Here is a 25,399-nt window from a genome sequence, read left to right on the forward strand (position 1 = left end):
AGGAGATTCTCCTTTATCCACGGGGAATATGTTCCAAGACCCCCAGTGGATGCCTGAAACCGCGGACTGTACCAAAACATATATATTTATATAGTATGTTATTTCCTATATGTTCATACCTATGATAAAGTTTAATTTATGAATTAGATACAGTAAGAGATGACCAAAAATAAGTAGCAATAAAATAGAAAAATAACAACAAACTATAATAAAAGTCATGTGAATGCATCTCTCTGTTCTCACAATATCGTATTGCACTGCACTCTTCTTCTTGCGACAATGCGCAAGGATAAATGCCCGTGTGATAAGATGAAATGAGGGGAGTGCCCTAGGAATTCAGGACAGAGCGCTGGGCTACCACTGGGCTTCTGACAGTACTTCAGAGGGAGGGCCATCTCCTGCCAGAGCACGGTTGACCACAGGTAACATCACGGAAGGTGCCACTGCTGCCTATTGTACCCAAGTCTGGTTTGTTTCACACTGCAAAACCGATGACTAGACTGTAGTGAGCACAGGCAACCATGGCCAGAGAACAAGGGCATGGGCAGGGCCATGCACAGCCAAGCAGCTCAAGAGGAATGACCAAATCACTAAGTGCACAGAGATAATAAAGGGTTGTTAGCAGGGAAGTAGAGAGATCCCATTTGCATTTTAGGAAGACGACCCTGACCACTGTATTAGCGAGTGGCAAGACAGAAGGCAAGGTACCAGTAAGTGGGTTATCACAGTAGTAACGGAATACAAGATGTACTCTGATGGCAAATCAACCATTTTGTGAATGGACTGCATGTCAGGGTGTGGGAAGGGGCAGAATAAAAAATCAAACAGCTTTCTTATTTCAGCAACCAGATAGAATGAGGTATCGTTTACTGAGGTAGAGAAGATTTGTGGAGAAATAGGTTTCCATGGGAAAAAGCAAGAGTTTAGTTTTGTTCATATTACATTTGAGATGTTTGAGAAACATCCACATGGAGTTGTCAAGTAAGTAATTTGGATAAATGAGAAAGAAGCACTGAGGGGAGACCAGGCTAGAGACATAAATTTGGGAGTTATTAGCATATAGATGGTTTTTAAAGCCATGGGAACGTAACAATAGAAAGGGAAGATAAAGAGAACTCACTGCCAAGCTATGAGGAACTCCAATAGTTAGAAGGTGATCAGATTCAGGTCAGAAAAAGAAGCTGAGCAAAAAGGACCAGAGAAGGAGCAGGAAAACCAGGTTCTCAGAAGAAAGGAGAATGTTTCCATAAGAAGGGGGGGATATGCTGTGCAAGTGTTAGTAGGACGTGAAGCAAGATGAGAAGAGAAAAACACGGAATGCACATGGCAGCATCCAAAGTTACTGTGACCTTCTTTTTTTCCCCCCAAAGATTTTATTTATTTATTTGACAGACAGAGATCACAAGCAGGCAGAGAGGCAGGCAGAGAGAGAGAGAGAGAGAGGAGGAAACAGGCTCCCTGCTGAGCGGAGAGCCCGATGTGGGGCTCAATCCCAGGACCCTGGGAACATGACCTGAGCCGAAGGCTGAGGCTCCAACCCACTGAGCCACCCAGGCACCCCAAAAGTTACTGTGACCTTGTCAAGGATCTCAGGGGAGTAAATGGGAAGAAAAAAAATGGGGCAAGAGGGGGAGAAATAACTGGGGGTCAGGTAAGGTTTTTATAAGGTAGATGTGGCTGTAATTTGATTGTGTACAGAGAAAAAGAAAGAGAAAGTTTACTGATTCTATGGGGAGGTGCCTAATGGAGAAGCAACATCATTGATAAGGCCTAGAGGTGGGGGGTCCAGAGCAGGTGTAGTCTTGGCATCTGACAGCAAGAGAGATGATATGTTTCTAAAGAAACAGGTAGGAAGAAAGAAGCGGTTCTCTACGTCATCGTCTTAAGTCCTTGTGAAGCATTTAGGCAAAGTCATTACCCAATGGGAAAGAGGTAGAGGAGGGACAGAAGGAGTGTCCAGCCAGGAGCCACAGCCAAGAGTGCTTATGCAAAGTAGGAACTCATACTTACTTTGTAAGTAATAAGAAACTACTTTGGAAATTACCAAGAATTGAAGAACCATCTCCTGACTGTGATCTTACAGTGTCTTCTGTTCACCCAAACACTGTTTACTACAAAGCAAAACAACAACAAATCCTTAAACCTTCTTGAGAACACCACCAGAAAAGATGGATTATCAAAGTCATCTGTATGAATCTGTTCAGAAAGTGAAATAAAAGAATGGAAAAAGCAGGCAAAGGAAAGTGAATGAAAAGGACTCTGGAGGGGTGCTTGGGTGACGTAGTGGGTTGAAAGTCTGACTCTTGGTTTCTCCTCAGTTCGTGACCTCGGGGTTGTGGGACCCTGCCCAGTGTTGGGCTCCATGCTAGGCGAGAGAGTCTGTTTGGGATTCCTTCTCCTCCTCCTTCTGACCCTCCTGCAGGTGCTCTCTCTCTCAAATAAATAAATTAATTAAAAAAAAAAAGATAAAAGAACTCTGAAATCTGGGTTGGTTAAAACAAGAGGAAAGACAGAAAGGGTGGAGAGGAGACAGGGAGGTGTCTCAGGAGGCTCAGTGAGGTTAGGGTATCTGTCTCTGTGAGCATCAGAGAAGGGGAGCTCTGCGAGCAATGAGCTGTTGGCAGAGACAGGAATGTCTGAGTCTGTAATTTGAAGAAGAGAAGTTTCTGCTGATGACAAAATCTAGTCTGACCCTGACACACCGAGTGTGTGTGTTTGGAATAGAGAATAAAAGCTCATTGGAGATAAGCAGATCAAGGAACTAAGACGGAGGATACTAGTAGACCATTCAGTAAGTGATGATTTCCCAAGAAAACTAATGCAAGTTGAATGGAGAACACGGAGAGAGTGATAAAATCATCAGTGGTTGGGGGATACAGGTCAGGGGAGGAACAAGAAGGTTGGGAGAGGACAGTAGCCGTATGAAGAAGTAAGCCTGGTGCAGACCAGTGGCCTGACGCTCGGTTGTTCTTACAAGAGAGAAGGAAGTCGTAGTCTGGTTGGTACAGTTGACAAAGCACATCACGACCCCCACCTAAACTCGAGGCATGCACCTGTGGGATTACTGGGCCTCCCCTCAGGAAAGCCTCAAGGGAACTGGAAAGCCCTAGGTCAGGCCAAATGAAGGGGCAAGTATTCTAAAAGATGACTGGGAACCTAACAAGAGAGTTTGCTGATCATGGAAAAAAAAAAACAAAAAAACAAAAGCAGACTGGAGAAATCATCAAGGGAAAGGGTAGAATATAATTAAATATAATTATCTGGGGACTGTGTAAAAGGGAAGAATTCTCAGCTACACCTATATATATCCAACTCAAAAATATACAGCAATATCCAACTCAAAAAAACATACCTTCATCCAACTCAAAGATCATTTATTTGCTTCCTTTTGTAAGTAAGGGGCTGTGTTTTGAACAGGCATGTTGGCCGTAAGCGACACAGAACCAAGCACGAAAGGCACCTGGGCTGGTGTCCGGCTCAGGGCGTGATGCCCTGGTGGCCCTGGGCACACAATGATTTGCAGAAGCCAAGAACTACCACAGGTCTTCATGTCAAAAAGGAATTTTAAAAGGCCTTTGGAGTAATATAAAATAGATGTTTTCAATAAATTCTGATGGTATTATTTTGAAGTACCTCAAATAAAATTAATTCACTTCTATTCCAACGACTAAAATAGTCTTTAAAGCAAAACTTTACTGGAATGCCAAATTTAACATAAAGAAAAAAAAATCCCAGCTTTTCAAATAATTTTATTCATCAAATCCTTCCCTCATGGAAACAAGACAGATATTTACACTAATTAACTGGCTAAAGAAAAACTGTTAGACATTATCCAATTACAAGCTTTCTTTTCTACTAGCTTTTCACCAGTAACAGGTGTCAAGTACATTTGATAAGGCCGCTGTTGTGAGATAGCTCTCTTTTGTTTTCCAAATATACTCAAGATACATCATCATTCCATGAATAATGTTAGCACCACACAAGTAGGTGAAAATAGAAGGAAACAAAATTTTTTGCAGTTTTCTCTATGAACATTGTTGCATTGAAATTCACAGTTACAGTCAGTTTCCTAGAGCTGAATTCAAAACTCAAACTAAACTAATAAAAAGCTGAAGTATTTTTAAGGTAAGTCAAAAAGATTATCAGACTAATAAGAATTCTGGGCTCTTATGCCACAGGTTTGTCAGTTATGAAAAGGGCAGGTTTACTTTTTTTTTTTTTTTTAATTTTTAGCATACAGATACAGCTTACAGTAATAAACTATGCCTCTTGTTAAGCCAGTAAGTTTGTGGTACTTTGCTACATGGCCATAGGCAAGTAACACATGGAACAATCCGGAAAAAAAGCTCAGGCCCATTGCACCTGGTTATTTATTTACTATGACAAGTCCTCTGTGAAATGTCATGGAAAAATCAAGTTGGAAGCAGTTTTGATCAGAGGGAACTGGGGGTGGGTAGAGAAATGCCCAAGAACCACTCGAGTTCCCTGTGTGTACATCTTCTAGTTCGTCACAGGCCTCTTCTTCTTTTCAGTAGTGTATCAGGTTGGAAGTATAGCTTCAAACAAGTAGAACAGGCATGATCATTGCCTGATTTGTTGGCTGGAGGGACACTGAGGACCCCAGTGAGGCCGCAGGGGGCCACGCGGCAAAGTGCGTGAGTCATTCTCAGACACCACCTTCCTCTTCCTGGGGTAGAGGACAAAGCAAGCCGAACGTCTGCAGAATAAGTAAGCAGATTGGAAGAAATGAAGTGGATAAGAAGAAACCACGTGTGAACAAGAAGATACACATTTTTTCTGATGTCCAAGCAACATCATTCAGAAAGGCATTGTCTTCTTTGCATTATGAGTATGAAATGTGTGTCGTTGCCCAAACTTGAGAAAACCCTTGACGGTGCCTGGACAGAAGTCAGGACAACAGGAAATCAGATGACTCCTTTTGTCCAATGTGAATATCTCCGATAAGGCTCGGGTTGGGGAGCACTCTGCAGACCTGTAAAATTAATCATAAAGTCTGGGACTGCCGCACTCAATCCCTTTGCTCTGACTGGACCAGCTCTTACATGCGATAGACCTCCTACCCTCAGCACCACCGGGCAGATGGACACACGCACCTGAGTCAGAAGCTCGGACCCTCTCTGTGACCGCTTCCAGCCGCAGCCGTGCCGAGCAAGCCACACCTGGTCCCCGCTCAGGAGAGCCCAAACCCAGGAAGACCACCTAACCAGGAACAAGGACTCGCCTCTGTACCCCTACCAGCCGTTCAGGTGTGACTCCTGATTTTAAAGGACGCTGAGAGATGTGCTGTTCCTTGACAGCTCGTCTTCCAACTCCTCAAAAGCTTCCAAGGCACAAGCTTGGCCAAATTTTCTCTTGTAACCAGAGTATCAACTCGGGTTGTTTGGAATCAAATCCTGAAGGAAGCTTCAAGAGCAGGAAAATTTGCAATTATCGCCTGGTTATCTTACAAGAAAACAAAGTCTTGATTCTTGGGCATCAGAAAAATGAAAACCTATATATTGCATGAGCATCTGAATATACCCTTTTATTTTTTTTTTAAGATTTTATTTATTTATCTGACAGAGAGAGATCACAAGTAGGCAGAGAGGCAAGCAGAGAGAGAGGAGGAAGCAGGCTCCCTGCTGAGCAGAGAGCCCGATGCGGGGCTCGATCCCAGGACTCTGAGATCATGACCTGAGCCGAAGGCAGCGGCTTAACCCACTGAGCCACCCAGGTGCCCCTGAATATACCCTTTTAAATATACTGGATAGATTTCTTCTTCTTACTATAAGGTTTTGTTTGGTGATTAGACAACTAAAGATCACACTCTTCTTTATCGTGAAATTTTTATGCCATTATCTTTACTAACTAGATTATATAGAATCTCAGAGAAAATGCCATTTATGACACAACCTTTACTATTTCAAACTACTCAGATACCCTCTATTATTTTACATATTTTCATTGTTTTTTTTAAGCAAACAATTCAATTTTCCTATTCTTAAAGATCAATGAATAAATTCCCAGTGTAAAAAAAAATGTGAACCTTTTCTACATTAAAAAGCAATCGGTGGGGCGCCTGGGTGGCTCAGTGGGTTAAGCCGCTGCCTTCGGCTCAGGTCATGATCTCAGGGTCCTGGGATCAAGTCCCGCATCGGGTTCTCTGCTCGGCAGAGATCCTGCATCTCTCTCTCTCTCTCTGCCTTCCTCTCCATCTACTTGTGATCTCTCTCTGTCAAATAGATAAATAAAATCTTAAAAAAAAAAAAAAGAGTATTAAAAAAAAAAAAGCAATCGGTAAGTTACATGACACTTTCAACTCCACAATGTTTCTGTTACCAGGACGTTTCAAGGTCCGTGGTCCTCTGCGTTGTGCCTGAGCAATGCCTTGCATTTCACAAACATGAAAATGGCGTAAATACCACTTCATTATAGGGAGAATGAAAAATACAAGTATTTTAGTGGCAAATAAAACATATGACACAAACTGTGACAGGCCATTTAAGGCGATTTGTGGAAAAATATTTTTAATTAAAACCTTAAAAAGCACATGGACACACACACACACACACACAAAGCCTTTCCCACCTTTCCTACCCCATTTGCAGCCAACATCCAGGAAGATATGCGACAGCCACCCTATACTGGCACCCCTGGCCCTTGGAGTGGCTTCAGGTAAGGAAGCTGAGAGGCTTTAGATCACTAAGCTAAAGGCCCCAACTCCTCCCACCGCAGGCACTTCTCTCACGCCGGCACCACGGGTGAAAGGGAAAGCCTCATCTCCTGTCTTCCAAGTACGGTGCTAGTCTAAAAGGTGACGACCACTGGAAAGCCCACAGAATAAAGTGCACATTTCTATGCCACCATATTTCAGCAATTATTTTTCAGAAACCTTTCCACCTGGGTCTCAGCCCCTTATTCCTTACAGATATTCCTTACCAATGAGAAACACACACGCTACTGACATTTTGTTGTCAGATACTTGTTCACAGGGATGGGAATTAAAAGGACATTAACACTTTCCCGTATAGGAGAAGGCAAGGTTATGGAATGAAAACAAGGTCTCTAATGACCCAAGTCCGTCAAACCATTGTGACCCAGTTTATGACCATGACTAACTTCTCTAGCCTCCACTTTCTTCCATGCAAAATGAGTTGTCCGACCAACAGCCACCAAGAGATCATAAGAAGCAAACTCAACTAACATTTGAGACCATTATTATTAAACTTGTATTTATATGTATTTCATTTCCAATTAATATGATGACAGATAGGGACAGACATAGTTGTCAAATGCATTAACAGTGAATTCTTTTCCCCATCACACTCATTAATGAAGAAGTTATAATTAGGTTTCAACGATAGCATCTCATTAAGTGAAGCACCGTAAGATTACTCCTTGTTTCTGACTGTAGTAAAAACCTTAAAAAAGTTTTTGCTTGACTGTGTTAGCTTCATAACTAAAAATAATACATATAGTATTAGAGCAGCGCCCGCACAACTTTCCGGCCCGCGCCGCCGAGAGCACGCCCCGCTGCCGCCTCCCCCTGCCTGTCCTCCCTGCGCCCTTCCCGCCCCTTCTCCTTTCCTCTTGCTAGTTGGCCGGGAAGGAAGAAGCAATTCAGTCAGGATGGCTAAAGGTGATCCCAAGAAACCAAAGGGCAAGATGTCAGCTTATGCCTTCTTTGTGCAGACTTGCAGAGAGGAACACAAGAAGAAAAACCCAGAAGTCCCTGTCAATTTTGCAGAATTTTCCAAGAAGTGCTCTGAGAGGTGGAAGACTATGTCTGGGAAGGAGAAATCTAAATTCGATGAAATGGCAAAGGCAGACAAAGTGCGCTACAACCGGGAAATGAAGGATTATGGACCAGCTAAGGGAGGCAAGAAGAAGGACCCTAATGCCCCCAAAAGGCCACCGTCTGGATTCTTCCTGTTCTGTTCAGAATTCCGCCCCAAGATCAAATCTACAAACCCTGGTATCTCCATTGGAGATGTGGCAAAGAAGCTGGGCGAGATGTGGAATAACTTAAGTGACGATGAGAAGCAACCTTACAACAATAAGGCAGCGAAGCTGAAGGAGAAGTACGAGAAGGATGTCGCTGACTATAAGTCTAAAGGAAAGTTTGATGGCGCGAAGGGTCCCGCCAAAGTTGCCCGGAAAAAGGTGGAAGAGGAAGATGAAGAAGACGAAGAGGAGGAAGAGGAGGAGGAGGAGGAAGAGGAGGATGAATAAAAGAAACTGTTGATCTGTCTCCTTGTGAATACCTTAGAGTAGGGAGCGCCGTCATTGACATTGACACCCCTCTTATTGGAGGCGTATCTGTTGCCCTCGTTAGGTTTAATCACACAATTGGGTCATGGTCATATTGTAGTTTCTCAAAGTGCTCTAGAAATTGTCAGTGGTTTACATGAAGTGGCCATGGGTGTCCAGAGCACCCTGAAACTGTATCAAAGTTGTACATATTTCCAAACATTTTTAAAATGAAAAGGCTCTCGTGTTCTCCTCACTCTGTGCACTTTGCTGTTGGTGTGACAAGGCATTTAAAGATGTTCCTGGCATTTTCTTTTTTTGATTTGTAAGGTGGTGTTAACTATATGGTTATTGGCTAGAAATCCTGAGTTATCAACTGTACATATCTATAGTTTGTAAAAAAGAACAAAACAACCGAGACAAACTCTTGATGCTCCTTGCTTGGCGTTGAGGCTGTGGGGAAGATGCCTTTTGGAGGGGCTGTAGCTCAGGGCGTGCACTGTGAGGCCGGACCTGTGGACACTGCAGTGGGCATCCATTTAGCTTCAGGTTGTCTTGTTTTCTGTATATAGTGACCTAGCATTCTGCTGCCATTCGTAGCTGTGGAGAAGGGGGGTCAGCCGGCATGAGAAGTGTTTGGATCCTTTTTAGTTAAGTGTGGTAGTTTTAAACTGTTTTTAAACAAACTGTGGAACTCTTCATTGTCAGCAAAGCGAAAGAGCCACTGCATCAATGAAAGTTCAAGAACCTTCTGTACTAAACATGATTTGCAACGTTCTGTTATTTTTTTGTATGTTTAGAATGCTGAAATGTTTTTGAAGTTAAATAAACAGTATTACATTTAAAAAAAATAATAATACATATAGTATTACCTTGGGTTAAAAATCATCATAATAATACATAATACACAATAATACATAATAATACATTCATGATGATTTTAAATAAGCATTCAACTGACTGTGTAAGTTCATAAAGGGTTAACATGTGACAATTCCCAACTGGAAACAGAATTATGAAGGTAAAATAATAAATGTCCAGAAGCCCAAAGAAATGCAGACCAAACAGATCCTCTGGGCTGTGCCAGAGCAATGCCTGCATTTCACAAATGTGAGTACCAAGGTCTTCGGAAATCAAGTGATTTTTAATAAGGTCATACATCCAATGTATTAAAAATCATGAATTAAAACCAATCTCATGACTCTCTACTAGTAGGTTTCTTTCTTTCATTAAAATGTCCTGCCTTGTTAGTTTTAACATTTGGCATTTCTCTGCAGCATAAATTACAGATTATATTAATGTATTTCCCCAAAAAACAGCATAAATATCAATCACCAGCACTTACTCATTTAATTTAATCAGTATATATTTACTAGATGCCCAGCCTTCCTCAGAAACTTCACTAAGATGAATAAGCTGCTCTCAATTAAGGCGCAGAGGGAGAGGCAAACAGACAGACAGATCATTATAAGACATTATAGTCCGTGAAGTGATGGAGATGCCCACTGGGTATTGAGGCACCGAAATGGAATAATAATGAGGATGATAACAAAGGGCATTTTCAGGTGCCAGAAAAGACTCCCTAACAGGCTAATACCTGATTTGAGCCTTAACTGGTGGGCAGAGGGTTGTCAGCACAGGAGATCACGTGAGCAGGGCTTAAGGGTGAGAAGCAGCACGGGGTGTGCGTGACGCATCAGTTTGGTGTTGATAATATGGCACGGAGTGATGGAGACAAAGCTCCGTGGTAGGATGCTCAGACCACAGAGGTCCTCACGCACTCAGGAGCTCGGGCTTATTCCTTGGGCAATGGCGGCCGTCAGGCAGTTTAAGCATAGGAATGCCATGGTCATATTTTTCGTATTACAAGTAAATTTTTATAGCAGTGGAGTAGATCTTTAAGAGGAAGACTGAAGGCAGAAAGCTAACAGCTAACTAGTTTAAAAGAATCTAATTAAAAGATGAAACAGGATCAGGGCCAGTGGTGGAGGCGGGGGGAAGAAGCTTGACAACCTTGGAGCAGGTAAAATTCTGACTGGTGAGATGAGGTGAGAAGGGAAGAGGTATGGAAAACTCAGCATGGAGGCCTAAGTGGATGTGACCTCTCCAAGTGAGAAAGTAGTAATGGACAGAGGGACAAAGATGATGATTTCAGCTGAATTTGAAGTGTCTGGGGGACAATGGGGTAGAGGTATCCAGCAGGCCAGTATATGCGCTGGCATCAGGGAGAACCCTGGCATACAGCTAAGAGTCAGAAAGCATCAGCCTATTTGTGATGTGTTAGAATATGGTTGTGGCTGGAATCACCTGGGATATGTCCACCAAACGGGGAAGAGGACTCCAGAAAGCCACAGAGCATAAACAGTAAGAGACGCATGAAGAGAACCAGGACAGCAGGTAAGACATTACTGAGCACTATCGATAAAACATTTAACCACAAATGTGAGACTTACTGTCCCATAATGCCATCTTAAACCATTAAGTTCAAAAGTTCCCATAAGAACAAGTATAATAAAAGTACAGAAGACTTGGAAATGCAGAACTGCTTAGACAAATTACAACTCAGGGGAGAGAGGAGAAGCAAGGAGAGGAGAGGAGGGGAGAATGAAAGGAAAGGAGAAAGAAAGGAGAAGGAAAAGAAACAAAAGGAAAGGAGAATGAAAGAAGAAAGAAAAACAAGCAAACAGGTATTCCAAACGCAAACCAAGGGCTCAGCGATTGGAACACCTGGACCACGCGTCCCCTCTTCACCCAGTGAGCGAGAGGAAGTGACCAGTCTGAACGCCTCCCCTCTGTGATGTCAAAAAGCCCAGAAGATAAAGCAAGCATCCAGGGTCTTGCTTGGAGAGCCCTCTGATCTCCCTGGGGACGCCCTCCAGGGCAGTCAGTGTGGCGCCCTGGAGAAGGCCCAGCATGCGGCGACATCTGAACACAGTTCAGTCCGTCTGACGACAGCACGTCAGCCCCTGCTACTGGCTCAGAGGGATGCCAGCCAGCAAAGCCACTGTGAGACACTTCCCATCTCCAGGGCTGAAAGGAAGCAGAAGAGATAATAGAGTTTTCTCTTGCCATCTAAGACCTTATCAGTATATATTCTGTTTAAAGCCTGGGTGTCAGGATGCGTAATGTAGGGGGCCCACCTAAGCAGAGGAGAAAATCAGTAGCAGAACAGGGGCTGAGAGACATGCATTTTCTCACCCCATGCCTGGACACAGCCAACATGGCTCAGTGGAGAAGGCTCTGACCTACTTCAGAGTAACTTGGTTCCCCCTCCCAGCTTCAACACTCATCAGTTGAGTTGACCTTGAGAAGGCGGCCCAGCGTCATCAACTAGAAAGTCGTCAAAACAAAAATCCCTAAAGGAGACCGGCGAATATCCAGCAATCGCTCTGTGATGATACTCCTACTGCTTATTGAGAAGAGCTTTACTAGAACAAAAAGGCAAAAGTCCTAGCGGTCATCCCTGACTCCACTCTGCCTCCCATACCTAGTCAATCAGCAGCCCTCTCTACCTCCCTAAGATGCCTTGACTTCATTCTGTCCACCTCTGCATCTCCCACTTGGCCAAAGCCATTACCATGTCCCCCAACCTTCTGAGACAACTTCCCACCATTCTCAATCAACTCTCCACACAGCAACTGGGGGGATCTTTAAAATTTTAATTCAGATTAAACCATATCCCTGCTTAAACTCCTTCAGCTACTTTCCACTGCCCTTAGACTGAACACCAACTTCTCCCAAGGTCTCAGAGTCATGAAAGTTCTGGGCCTTGACCTCATGCCCCTCAGCCTCGTCCTCACCAAGACCAGCTATATTGTTTCTCTTTCTTCTCCTCGCAGCCTCCCTCAAGTCCTCCCATCTTAGTCTTCCCACCTCCCTAAAATACAGCAGCTTCCTTCTTCCTGTCATTCAGATCTAGAGCCGCTTCCTCTGTAAAGCCCACCCTGATCAACTGATCTAAATTTGTATCACAGAGTGTCCTCTTACCTACAATACCACCCCATTCTCTTCGTGACACTTATTTTTATCTAAGATTCTTGTATGTTGCTCTGGTCACTGTTTTCACCATTTCCCATCTGTCTTTAAGCACCATAAAAGCAGCAGCCTCCATCTCCAGAGCTCAGCCATAGCGGACACCAGGATACTGTTGAATGGAAACATGAACAGCTACGCTTCAGATCGTAGCTGACACGCCTCCCTGCGCATTTGTAAAAACACACACAGTGATTCTCTAGAGACCCTACAGTTTTGCTGCAGTATTAGTATTAGTTGCAGGCTTTAGGTAAAGAGTAAATAGGAAAACAGTACAATTAAAGGAAGACCACAAGCAACCAAGTGCAGCATCACAACAACTCCAACTCTCCAGGACCCCCTTCTGGTCCCAAGGCAGAGGTAAGCAGCCCTTGAGCAATGTGATGTTCCTGCAGGGGGACTAACTCACACCCACTGAAGTACAACATGGTAACATCAGAGTCATTTTCATCCATAAGCAGCCAATCTAACCAAGTCAGACCCCAAAAGGCCTCTTGCTTCCTACTTTCCTGGGAAAGCAGAGGTCGCTGGTAAGGAAGAACACCCTCCTCTGCCCCCTCACATTTATTTACCACAGCATCTCACCTTCTGCTGTGACGGAAAAGACGCTTCCTTCAGTCCAGCCTAATCTGGGTACCTTCACTTTAGACCTTGTCCTCCACTGTCTCCTTTTACAACGATCTCACCTGTCACGTAGGGGCCTTTGAATGTGCACGAGGGTTGCAAGGAAGGCCAGAACACCGACCAGGCCTTCTGTGTGCCATGCTGAAGATGTTCTATTTTCCAGAAAAACCCACTTCCTGAATTATTCCTCCCTATGCTCTCTTGCATACAATGAAGGAACGCAGGTTCTACTGTACACATTTATACGCTGCTGAAGAGCAAACACTTAACACTCATGAAAAAGAATCCGTGGCTACACAAAACATACCCAAGACTCACACAAGATTTGAAACTGAGCTCGGACATGAATTTGCTTTGGTTCCGGATGAGCCACTTGACCTCCCCTTCCTTCAGCTTTGTCATCTGTAGAATGAAGATAACCGAATGGCACACTTGTCCGAGCATCCAAATTACTTCCCTGCTGGGCCACTTGGACACAGACTTCTTTCACTGTGTCCCTAGGGACAGGGACTGAAACACCCTCATTGGGGAAAATATCAGTTTTTTCCAGTACTGGGCACACTGAAATAGTCTTTCCAGTGTGTCCTTGTTTAACTACAAAAATGCTATACCTGGAAAGAAAAATATTATCTAATTAGTTCTATTGAAAAGAAAGCATTAAAGGAAGCTTACTAGGTCTTTCAGTAAAATCAATCAGGAAATCGTGAATTAAATATTTATTACATAGACATATAATGCCCACCCATTTTTTTAAAATATAGTCACGGAAAAGCTACTACATTGCAATGGCTGTGCAACTGGCCTCACAGTGTGTGACCCAAAAGAAAACACAACACGACGCAACTTGGTTCTGCTCCCCTTGCCCTAAGTATCTCTCCTTTGCGTTTGTTATCTGCATGTCACCCTTCTTTATTCATAAAGTGATGTGCAGCCAACAAAAGGCAGAAAAAAAAAAGTTTCATTGAAATCTTAGTTGTCACACATAAACGTTATGGGAGATCTAAAATATTGTCCTTTAATTGGCTATCTTTCTCAAAATCATTGCTTAATTGTATTTACAAATATTTCTTTTGCCTTCTAGCTGCTTCATGCTCTATGTTCATAGTGTTTTCTGAGTAAAGGCAGATTCCCAAACAGAGAATGAGTACTGAGCCACGGGGGTCTGAATCACTCGTTCACAGGGGAGATTCAGCGGAATGAAATGCAGGCCTACCGTAAAATTAAGCTCTGGACACCATTCCTCTCAGCTCCTACACACTTTTCATCTGGGCTTTCCAGGGAGACTACCGTTTCTCTGGGTGAAGCAAGGTCACCTGTGTCGCTATGCCCACCAGTCACAGGGCAAGGGGCTGAGCTGGACTTCTGTGAGGCTCATACCACCTTTGAATTTGCCTATCTCTTCCAATTCCCCATTGTGATACCCTCCAACTGGCCCCAGCTTACCCCTGTTCTTCTCCTGCTCACTGTCTTCTTGTTATAAAATTTTACTTCTTTTCTAATTTCATTCATTTGATTTAAATGAGTTATGCATGCTTATAGGACTAATTCAAGTGATATTAATGTTTCTACATTTTAATAGAGTAAAATCCTCTGCTCTACCAATTCCATTGGCATGCCCCCCCCCCCCCCGCGCATGTGTCTGCGTATGTAATATATGCACATGATCTGTGCCTTCTAGACCCACAACACTCTCGGACCAGCTCCATTTAGTCTTGCATACTGGAGCCATAAAACATGAATCCTGACTCTCTTCCCTTGGTGAACCCTCCCTTGGTTCCACTGTCTTTATAATGAAGCTCAACCATGAATCACTTGAATCCTACTTGCTTCTCCAACCTCAATCCTTAGGCTACAGCCTCATCCCCTCTGTAGTAACCATACCCCAGTTTCCAGGTTCCCAAATACTGCTCTCCCTCACCCATACACCTCCGCACGGGCAGTCCCCCTGCTGACTCGCTCTTCAAATACAAGAGGAAAGAGAGATCATGTCAGAAATCCTTGAAGACTTACACTATAATTAATAAAATTCAGATCTAAAATAGCACACGGGGGCGCCTGGGTGGCTCAGTTGGTTAAGCGGCTGCCTTCCGCTCAGGTCACGATCCCAGCATACTGGGATCAAGTCCCACATCGGGCTCCTTGCTCAGCAGGGAACCTGCTTCTCCCTCTGCCTCTGCCTGCCTCTCGGCCTACTTGTGATCTCTCTCTCTGACAAATAAATAAATAAAATCTTTAAAAAAATAAATAAATAAAATAAAATAGCATGCGATCCAAAACACTGAAAACTAAGCAAGGAAATTGAACACGAGGAAGACAGAGTCAGTACTGTACGAGGGATACTACTAACTTGAATAAAGGTCAGTTACAGAGACAGAGAAACAAAACTACCCAGTGTTAAACATACAGATTCAATTTGAATCCTCACAGACTTTCCTAATAGTCATTTATTTCCTTTAAAAAATAGACAACAGATTGTAAATTTTGAGGAAGAGGAGAGGTTAGACCAAGATTTTGACAGCCCTTGGGCTGTTGGAGATTTACCATCAGTTCGTGGGCTCAGTTTCTTTCTTCCAAGTGAAGTCAAAGTGGCAAAAAGAAACGCCTTTCATTTCTAAGCATGACCTTAAAGATAAAACTAAAAGTTAAAAATGATGAGGGATCTGACTACCTAAATCTTTAACATCTTAGTATGCCAAAGCACACACATGAACACAGCTATACAAGCGAAAAGATAAATTACCAAATGGAAAAATGGGCATAACCAAAGAGAGAGGGAAGCCTCTAATCCAGAAAAGGCTTTGATAAACTAACATGAAAAAGATAAATACATAAATAAAAACTAAGTAATGATAAGCACGACTCAAGAAAAATACAAGATGACCAATAATGTAGAGAAGAGTTCAATCAAACAACTCAATAAATAGTAAGACACCAGTTTGACGTCTAAAATCGGCAGACAAAAAAGAAATGAACATCAGTGTGGGTGAGGGTCTGCAAACATATGTGTCCTCCCAATACTGCTAGTGGGACAGAACCTGTTTGGGAGATTTTTTGGTAATAAATATGTGTCAAAATTTTCTTTAAAATAACAATTTAATTCAGAGAGATTTATCCAGAGGAAACAGTCAAATAAAATACAATTTAACCGGGGCGCCTGGGTGGCTCAGTGGGTTAAGCCGCTGCCTTCGGCTCAGGTCATGATCCCAGGTCCTGGGTTCGAGCCCCGCATCGGGCTTTCTGCTCAGCAGGGAGCCTGCTTCCTGCCTCTCTGCCTACTTGTGATTTCTCTCTGTCGAATAAATAAATAAAAATCTTTAAAAAAAAAAAATACAATTTAACCATTAAAAATCATAATCTAAAACCCGAATGTGAATCTGTGATTAGGTGAAAAACATCTACAAAACCATATACAGACATAGCTTAAACCTCTTTTTTTAATAAAACTATCAATTATATAAAAGGGGTGTGTGTGTGCCTACAGGTATATACCTATAATAGTCTAGAAAGATCTGCAACAAAAGTTAAACAGTAGATATCTCTTGTATGTAGACTTAAGTGTGGTGTTCATTATACTTTTTAAATTTTCTATTTCTATATTTTATACATATTTAAACTAAGTATAAATATTTCTATAAATAATCAAAATAACAACATGACTATGACTTCACTTTGAAGACAATATATTTAGGAAGTTTTATCTACAATAAGGAAGTAATACATCCATGGAAGACATGCCAGTTTGAAATTATAAAACCTGATCACATATTCTATTTGTTCATCATTCAGAGTATCTTTTTCAAATGGTTTCAATATAATAGAGCCTTAAATGTTTTGCTCTAAGCATTCTTGATTTGATTTTTCACACATAGTGTATTTTAAGAGCTGTTCATTTGATTGCATTTCATTCATTTAAACTCATCAAAATGCAAAATTTCTAACAGCCATTTTACCTACCCCCCCAAAAAAACCCCCACACATTCAGATCTAATTTATGTCCTATTTTTCTTAGAAAACAGAAAACAAATTTAACTAAAATCAAATGAACTTCAGTTGGAAAAGTTTAAGGCTGACACAGAATTAAGTTAAACACCATGAGACTAAAAACATCCTGGTCTTCAAATCTCATTCAAAAAGTTTATTTACCCACATACAATTTTTCAGGCAGCACTCTACAGAACAACTTTGCCTATCTCTTAGAACCTTATGTTCACATTCTGCTTTAACACCATATTCTCTTTCAGCAGAGCAAATGAACAGTGACCCCTTCCTAGGACACAGGTCATTCCTGCCACAAACCTATGAACGACCAGGGCACTGATCCCAATGCCATTTATCTCCTACTGTTCCGTGTCTGCTACTAGTCCTGGTTTCCTTAGGATCCCTCCTTCATCAGAATCCCACCATCTGACCTTCAGCTTTACGACCTGCACAACAGATTCTGATGTTGCCTGTCCTACCCCTGACTGGTGCTCCCCAGCGAACTGTGCTCCCCAGTAGACTCCAAACTCATCATTCTAGACTCTTCCGTTTCAGGAGTGCTTTGTCCTGAAGCTTTCTCCCACTTACATGAGGAACCAAAGCCTGTCCTGGCCATTTCTTCCCTCTGTCTCCTATCAAATCTCTCAGTTTCTAGACTCTGACACTAGAATGTCCTTTGGAATCTTCTGTCCACCGCACTTAGCAAATACTTATTTGTGCTTCAGGATCCAATTTAATCATCTCTTCCCTAATGACTTCTAGTCCCTGTAGTGGAATATGTGGCGCTTTCTTCTCTGGGCAAAACCTACACACACACACACACACACACACATCGGTGCACACGCGCACACACACATTCCCGCACCCACAGACGTGAGTGCACATGCTCCCACACGTGTACACACACACTGAGTTACTTGGCTTTTATCATAATTATTTGTTTACCAGTCTTTCTTCCCTACTAGCTTGAAGTTCCTTAAAGATATGCCCTATCTTACTTAATTTACACACGCAGAACCTCACCTAGACAGGCGATAACCCATAACATATTCTTCGTAAGCTGCTGAATGAATTAAATGTGGCCTATCAGGAAACTTACCTTCATTTTTAGATAATTTCTTTGGTGTTATACACCACCTTTTAAAATATCTTGATATACATGTGGGGCAGGCTAAAGGATCTGTAGTTTATATAAGGGCGTTGGGGAACACTGCACTCGCAGAGGACAGGAACTACCATTATCAGATGGTACTTTGGAAAATTTGGGAATAACATTAAGGAGGGACTGGGCATTGGGGCAATTTAGTTATTACCAAATCTAGTTTGGGGTGACAGCGTTCTATCATAGGACGGTGACAACAACAGGGGGAAAAGAAAAGAAAAATCTCAAAGATGTCCCACAGTACTTGTTGGGAACAGGAAAGAAAAGTGTTCTGTTGGGCAATAAAGTAAGCTAATGAGGGGAGGCCCGCTTTCCCACAGAAACCTCCGGCTGTACTGGTTATCTGCAGCAGCACACAAAGGGCAAGGAGAAAAGGCCACGATCTCAGCAAGCTGATAACTGTGGGCCTCAGATGATCACTACATCTGCTCCCGACTCCCGAGGGCTACCTGGGTGCAGAGGTTTTCCCATTTCTTCAGATTCCTCCCCACCTACAAGATCTGAGACACATATTACTCAGTTATATGTACTGAAAACACAGTGGAATGCCGAGCAAACTTGCCGAACTAAGAAAACATTAATATTCCATGCTCCTTAAGTACAAGGAGGAAGTCAACGCCAGCAACAGCTTCCCAGAGAGCCACGGCCGGTTCAATCAAGGTGCCATACTAAGTTAAGACACTGTCACAAAGGCTAATAAGAAGATTAAATGTATTAAAAAGAGAAGTGAAACTAATATAAATTTGATTTTCTTTCCCCAAAAGAATACCAAGCATTCAAGATATAAGAGGTTAAGTGAAAGGCAAAAGAGATGGTTAGATTAATTTATAAGTGATTTACTATTGAAGAGAGATTTTGAAAAGATTATTTAACCCAGAATGAACAGTAAAACATTCAAGACAGTTTTACAGTAATTAAGGAAAAGTGGGCATGCATATTAAATTCCTAACTCACCAGCACCATGGACCAAACAAGAGAAGGAAGCCAGCCTCCACTCTGGCTGAGGAACTTCTTATCTGGCATTTCACACACCTTCATATAGAACAATAATTCTTACACTTGGATTTCAAGAGGTGTTTCCAACAGATAGAGTTGGGTAAAATACAGGAATTACGTTTAACTGAACTATCCACACATTTTCATGCAATTTACAGTTGGAATATATTGACGAGAGAGTGGCCAAAACACTCAGAAAGGAAGGTCATGTTTCTCCGTACTAAGCAGATGACCTCACTCACAAAGGGTGGTAAAAGCAAAAAGTTTAAATAGTCATAAATAAAAACCTGAATCGTTGATTTCTAAACACTGAATGCTAACCACTATAGTCCCAGGTCATTTAAATTCCCTGTGGTTGAATCTCGTATCTGTAAAACACAGATAAACATATAAATCTCTCTGATGGCATTATTAAGCATTTCACACACCACATATCAATCTGTGAAGAGAGCACTGGTGCACAGAACTCCAAGATTACTTAGGAAAGCTGGCCTTGTAGGAAAAAGTCTTGTCCTTCTACAAAGTTCTCACAGCTTTACAAATCTTAAAACTTGTAAAAATCAGCCTTAATATTTTAAAATGGGAAACAGAGGGCGCCTGGGTGGCTCAGTGGGTTAAGGCCTCTGCCTTCGGCTCAGGTCATGATCCCGGAGTCCTGGGATCGAGGCCCGCATCGGGCTCTCTGCTCAGCAGGGAGCCTGCTTCCTCCATCCCTCTGCCTGCCTCTCTGCCTACTTGTGATCTATCTCTCTGTCAAATAAATAAAATCTAAAATAAAATAAAATAAAATGGGAAACAGAATACATTGGAATGAAAATGCATATCCATACGACTTCAAACACATCAAAGCTGACTACATTTTCTGAATCAACTGGTCATGCTTGTTTCAGAAACTAAGAATTCCGAGGATAACATACCCTGATTATTGCCTCCGTACTATTGTTTTCACATGGCTTATCCTGTTACACATTATGTTTTATAGATATAGATATAGGTAACATATATATATAGAGAGAGAAAAGTTAAAGGGCGCCTGGATGGCTCAGTTGATTAGGCAACTGCCTTCAGCTCAGGTCATGATCCCGGAGTCCTAGGACTGAGTCTCACATCAGGCTCCCAGCTCTGCAGGGAGTCTGCTTCTCCCTCTGACCTTCTCCCCATCTCATGCTCGTGCTCGCTCTCTCTTTCAAATAAATTTAAAAAAAAAAAATCTTTTTTTTAAGTTAAATATAAATATATTTATAGTATATGATTATATTAAACTATATTTTGATATATTTATTTAAAGTATTTTAAAATTTTAATATTTAAAATTTAAAAATATATATATACATATATATACACGTGTGTGTGTGTGTTTGTGTGTGTGTATATATGTGTATATATATATATATGTGTGTATATATATATATATATATATCCTGTTATATAGGTCATCCAAGAGTCTCTGAAAGGAAAGATAAGTTATGAATAGAAATCCATTAGAAATCCATTTCCAGGACAAGGTTCAAGTTCAAGCTCACATGACAATGTCTGCCGTGCTTTATACTTTTAAAACAAGAATCACAAGCTACTAAATCCAGTTCTCTTCACATCTTATTAAAAAGAGTCCAACTTGATGGTTACATGGTTTGTGTTTAAGCTTAGTATCTTAAGCTTTTGAAATCCCACACAAGATTGAGCACAATGCCAGGTATGCAATGGGTCTCCAAAACTTCTGGTTGTTTTTAAAATAGTACCTTACAATGTCTGCAAACAGCATTAAATTCAGCAGCATGAGCAATAATCCTTTAAGGTACTGTTTTGCTATACATTCTAGGATATGTAAAGATAATACCTATGAAAAGACAACCATTCTATGTGGCAGAAGCTCGCGAGAGCTTCAGAGTTTAGTCAGTCTTTGAGGTAAAGAGTAAAGACAGGTACCATATCACAAAACTGTGAGGTATTCCTGGTGGATGATTGGCTCCTAGCTCCCAGAGTCCCTTTTCCACACACATACACACAAACAAATTAATTAATTAAAACCCCACTTATGAAAGAATATAGTACTTTCCTACCCAAAAGAGTTGGCTGCTGGTAGAACAAGTTTACTGCTCAAGGCTTTCCTTAAATGGCATAATCATTTGTCACTGACAAATCCAACAATTATTCCTCAGATTGATGTGTGGATGTAGTAATGTTCTATGACTCAGAATTGCTGTTTATGCTTTCCTTCTCCCTGAGGACAGCCGTTTCAAAGAGTTATCCCTCTCACAAGCAGCAAGACCCATAAACTCTGTGAACACAAAGAAGGGTTTCCACCATTCCCATGGAAAGAAATACCAATTAAGCAAGTTATCCTTCCTATAAACAATTTTTGTAAAAATAAAAATAAAACCTCAGGAAAGTCATGCAAACGTAAACTACCACCAATATCCTAATATCCTTAAAAATCTCTAATGACAGAAGTACTTCGAGTTTTCATGCTGTTTTCTTGCTAAAACTATTTATGCCTACCAGAACAGAGAACACAGAATACCTACTCTACCTGTATTATCTGATATGCCTTTATTTTGTTAATTAGTGAATAAATAAAGTCAACTGCAGAGTTTATCATTACATGGATTGCTGTACGGCCCCTAAAAGAGTTTAAACACAGTTGTCACTGATAAGGAACAGTATTTGTGAAGATTTTACCAGGCAAAATATTTAACCACTTGCTTCTGGATCCAGAAGACAGAACATGAACCACAAGTAAAAAATATAATTACATTTTAATATCATGATGTTCAGCTTCATAAATGATTAAGAAAAGGAAAGCCAGCCATATGACAAATTTTGGGCATTTGCCATAAACGTATTATAGCAAAATATTATCTAAGTTATTTAACTTTTCAAGACTCGCCAGAAAAATGCCTTTCTTAATCTGTATAAAAAATTATGTTATCTTTTCATCAGGTAATAATTATATAACTGCTTTTACCCCAGGTGATACTCTGAAGTGAAATTAATATTCAACCACGATAAATATGTCAGGACACTTAAAACTGCCGTGACTGGCTGACATATGTCCTCCAAAAATGAACCCATTTCCTTTTTGCATCAAATCTCCCCCATGGCCAGGTGGCTGCAGAACTCTTCTGTGATCTTCACACTAATCCCACATCCCTGAAAATTCTCTTGATCCATTCATTTATTCCATTCCTATCTACTCGAGGTCTCCCAAGAATCATGCAATCATGCTCCCAAACGGGGGCATGGATGTTCACAAAGTCAGTTTTCAAACTTATCAGAACTCCATTCTTCTCCCATAATCCATCAGCAATTCTTTAAGCATGCAAAGATGAATAATAATAAGATGCAACAACAAATGTCCCATAAATGTTAGGAATTGTTTCTGTAGCCTCATTCCAGGGGAAATACACTTAATACTTTATGAGCTTTGTTATCGAATTATCACATCCACCTTATAATCTCAGTACTTATATCTCCAACATTACGGAAGTACAGGCTGGGTTTAGAGAGGCTGAATAACAGTAGTGCCAGAGTAGCCAAGACTCACGATCAGTTGGCCTGACTCTTTATCCACTGGGTGGTAAGGGAGAAAGTTGTATAGAAACAAGTTCAGTACACAAGGGGTGCCTGGGTGGCTCAGTGGGTTAAGCCTCTGCCTTCGGCTCAGGTCATGATCCCAGGGTCCTGGGATTGAGCCCCGCGTCAGGCTCTCTGCTCAGTGGGGAGCCTGCTTCCCCCTCTCTCTCTCTGCCTGCCTCTCTGCCTACTTGTGATCTGTCTCTCTGTCAAATAAATAAACCCTTTAAAAAAAAAAGTTCAGTAGGCAAAATTAAGATGTGCATTTGGGGGATGTCTTAATAAATGCACAGTGTCACTTGGTGACGGAGCACTTGAAGTGACTCAGATTTGATAATATCCTGGTATCAATATTTCAGAAGTTATTGCTTTTCAATAGTCAGCATATAAAAAGATGTTTCTATTTCATAAAAAGAAATTTAAGTACACCTATGAATTCAATCTTTGAGATCACGATAATATTCTGCTATGATTGTAAGAAATCTGTTTTTAGATGTTCATGGAGGGGACAAAGATATTATGGTGGAGGATATTGGTCTTTCAAAATATTAAATCTAAGCAGGCTACTGATCCAGTAACATTCACCCATTACCACATCTGGCCGGTGAGTGAGTGTACCTGGAGTCCCAGAAGGGAAAGATGCACTGTGTAGCCCTTCCAATATGATCAGGACTTGGAGCAAGTTAAAGGCACTGCCATGAGGACTGGAAATCACCATGAGGGGCTATGAGCTGAGCTATAATTTTATAGCTTGTGCATATTAAATCTAGTATCAAGAGGCAAAGAGGATTTCTAATCAAGTAAGTGAATGGCTTTTTTTCCTGACACAGAAAGAGAAACTCTGTAAAAGTAAAATGCATTTGAAAGGAAATGACAGAGAGAGAGAGAGAAAGACACAGAGACACATAGAGGAACAGACACAAGGAGGGAGAGAGAGGGAGGGAAGAGGGATAAACCAAGGATACCCAGAATGTTAAAGCTTGCAATGAAAAGAAGTGCTCTTGATTACTTATCGAACTAAGTTTAGTTCTCTAGGCACTTCCTGAGTGCCTTACACACACGCCGTAGGCACTGTGGTACCCAGGGATGCAGACATAATCCTGATGCAAACGCTCTCGTAATCGAACAGTCATATAGAAAAGTAATTTGTACAGTGGGAGATACACAGAAAAGCAACTATATCCAAGTGGAAGAAGGATATGATTTACTCATTTTGCTCTCTCAAAAAAGAGGCACATATTAATAGGAACATTAACCAAATATACAGCAGCATCCATTAAACTCTGATGTCACACCTGTTGCTGGCATAAACACTAGGATTGCTTATAGATCTAGTGCCAACTATCAAAAATGGAACCATGGTATGGTAGCACCTTCCCCTTACAGAATAATGGCAATGTACTAATGACAAACAGAGTCACCTTACATTATCTTATCATTATGCAAAGAAGAGACTAACCTGATGATTAATGATAATGATTAATGATGATTAATGATAATATATTATTAAATACAAGCATAATGGATTATCAATCAGGATACAGTGATTTGTCTTTAAGAATTTCAAAATAAACCTCCTTGACAATTACAAAACAACTTGCCTCAGATAGGTACAGAAAGACAGCAATTTTGATAATCAAAATGAAACTTAGTCACTTGAATTATCATGCAGATCAAAAAGGAGGAAAATCGTAATTATCTATGTTGCAAGGAGATTAAACACCCCTCTTATAACCTGGGCTCTCAATACCACAAATAAATAGAAACTTTTCTTATTTCCTCTGGAAAAAAAAAATTATGTAGCAAGATGAATTTATCTGAGCTAAATGAGTTTTGCTGCGAATAAAGGCCAAGTAATGTTCTTGACTTGGAAAGTGAGTGAGACCATAACAATAACCTACAGGTAAACGATCGAAATCCCCTTAGTAAGGATAAGGATGATCGAACTATTCCTTACATTACTCATGAAAGTAACAAGCAATATTAAGCTAGCATTTTTTTTTCCTTTTAGAGAGAGCGAGCGAGTGAGCACAGGAGCTGGGTGGAGGGCAAGGGGGCACAAGGAGGAGACAGAATCTAAGCAGGTTCCATGCTCGGCACAGATCCCACTATGGGTTTCGACCTCACCACCCTCAGATCGTGACCTGAGCTGAAATCAAGTCGATGCCTAACCAGCTGAGCCATCTAGGTTCCTCTCAAACTAGGCTTTTAAAAGCAACAAAGTTTTACAGGAAAATGGGCATTTCATGACCTTCTCCAGGCAAGTGGGTACTGGACCCAGGAGGCACCTCGGCCTCAGAGCAGAGCTCAGTCTTCTTAAGGTCAACAACCCAGACCATAAATAAAGCACCTGGAGTGGGCTTTGGCCCGTGGCAGGTACACCAATCATAGTCGTGACTATCATGAGGGGGGTCAGGATAGACTGTTGTCACCATCCTCTCACCAAATGTCATCCACTGTTACGTCTCTTCTTTCCTACAAGCGCTCTACCTTCACGCTCTGGCTCATCACCTGATCCTGTTAGGCCTCAGCCGAAATTCTGGGACTTGGTCAAAACAGTGTGGCTGGGAAGCTACACCAGGTTACAAAGTTAGTGTTCTCTAGAGAGTCTCTTGAGCCATAAGGCAGCACCAACAGTATACCACCACTGCCCTCTCTTTGTGGAGGTGTTTTACATGGGTTCAAACCTATGTGGACTTTTACAATACCGTTACTATACATTTTTGCCTTCTTCTCCGTTATTTCATTGTAAATATCTTACATCCTGGTTGTGTTTGTTTAGAT

General features: G+C 41.5%; 2 protein-coding genes across 6 annotated transcripts in view; one reads left to right on the top strand and one right to left on the bottom strand.

Annotated features, from left to right (window-relative positions):
* The window catches only part of PRKN (parkin RBR E3 ubiquitin protein ligase), a 1,375,032-nt gene that overhangs the window by 1,206,013 nt on the left and 143,620 nt on the right, over positions 1-25,399 (bottom strand). The gene's annotated exons all lie outside the window — the stretch shown is intronic.
* Positions 7,513-8,506, top strand: LOC125102354 (high mobility group protein B3-like). The gene has a single exon (XM_047733486.1). The coding sequence runs from the start codon at positions 7,630-7,632 to the stop codon at positions 8,230-8,232; it is 603 nt and encodes a 200-aa protein (XP_047589442.1). The 5' UTR covers positions 7,513-7,629; the 3' UTR covers positions 8,233-8,506.

The sequence above is a fragment of the Lutra lutra genome, chromosome 6 (assembly GCF_902655055.1).
Source record: "Lutra lutra chromosome 6, mLutLut1.2, whole genome shotgun sequence".
Taxonomy (NCBI): Eukaryota; Metazoa; Chordata; class Mammalia; order Carnivora; family Mustelidae; genus Lutra; species Lutra lutra.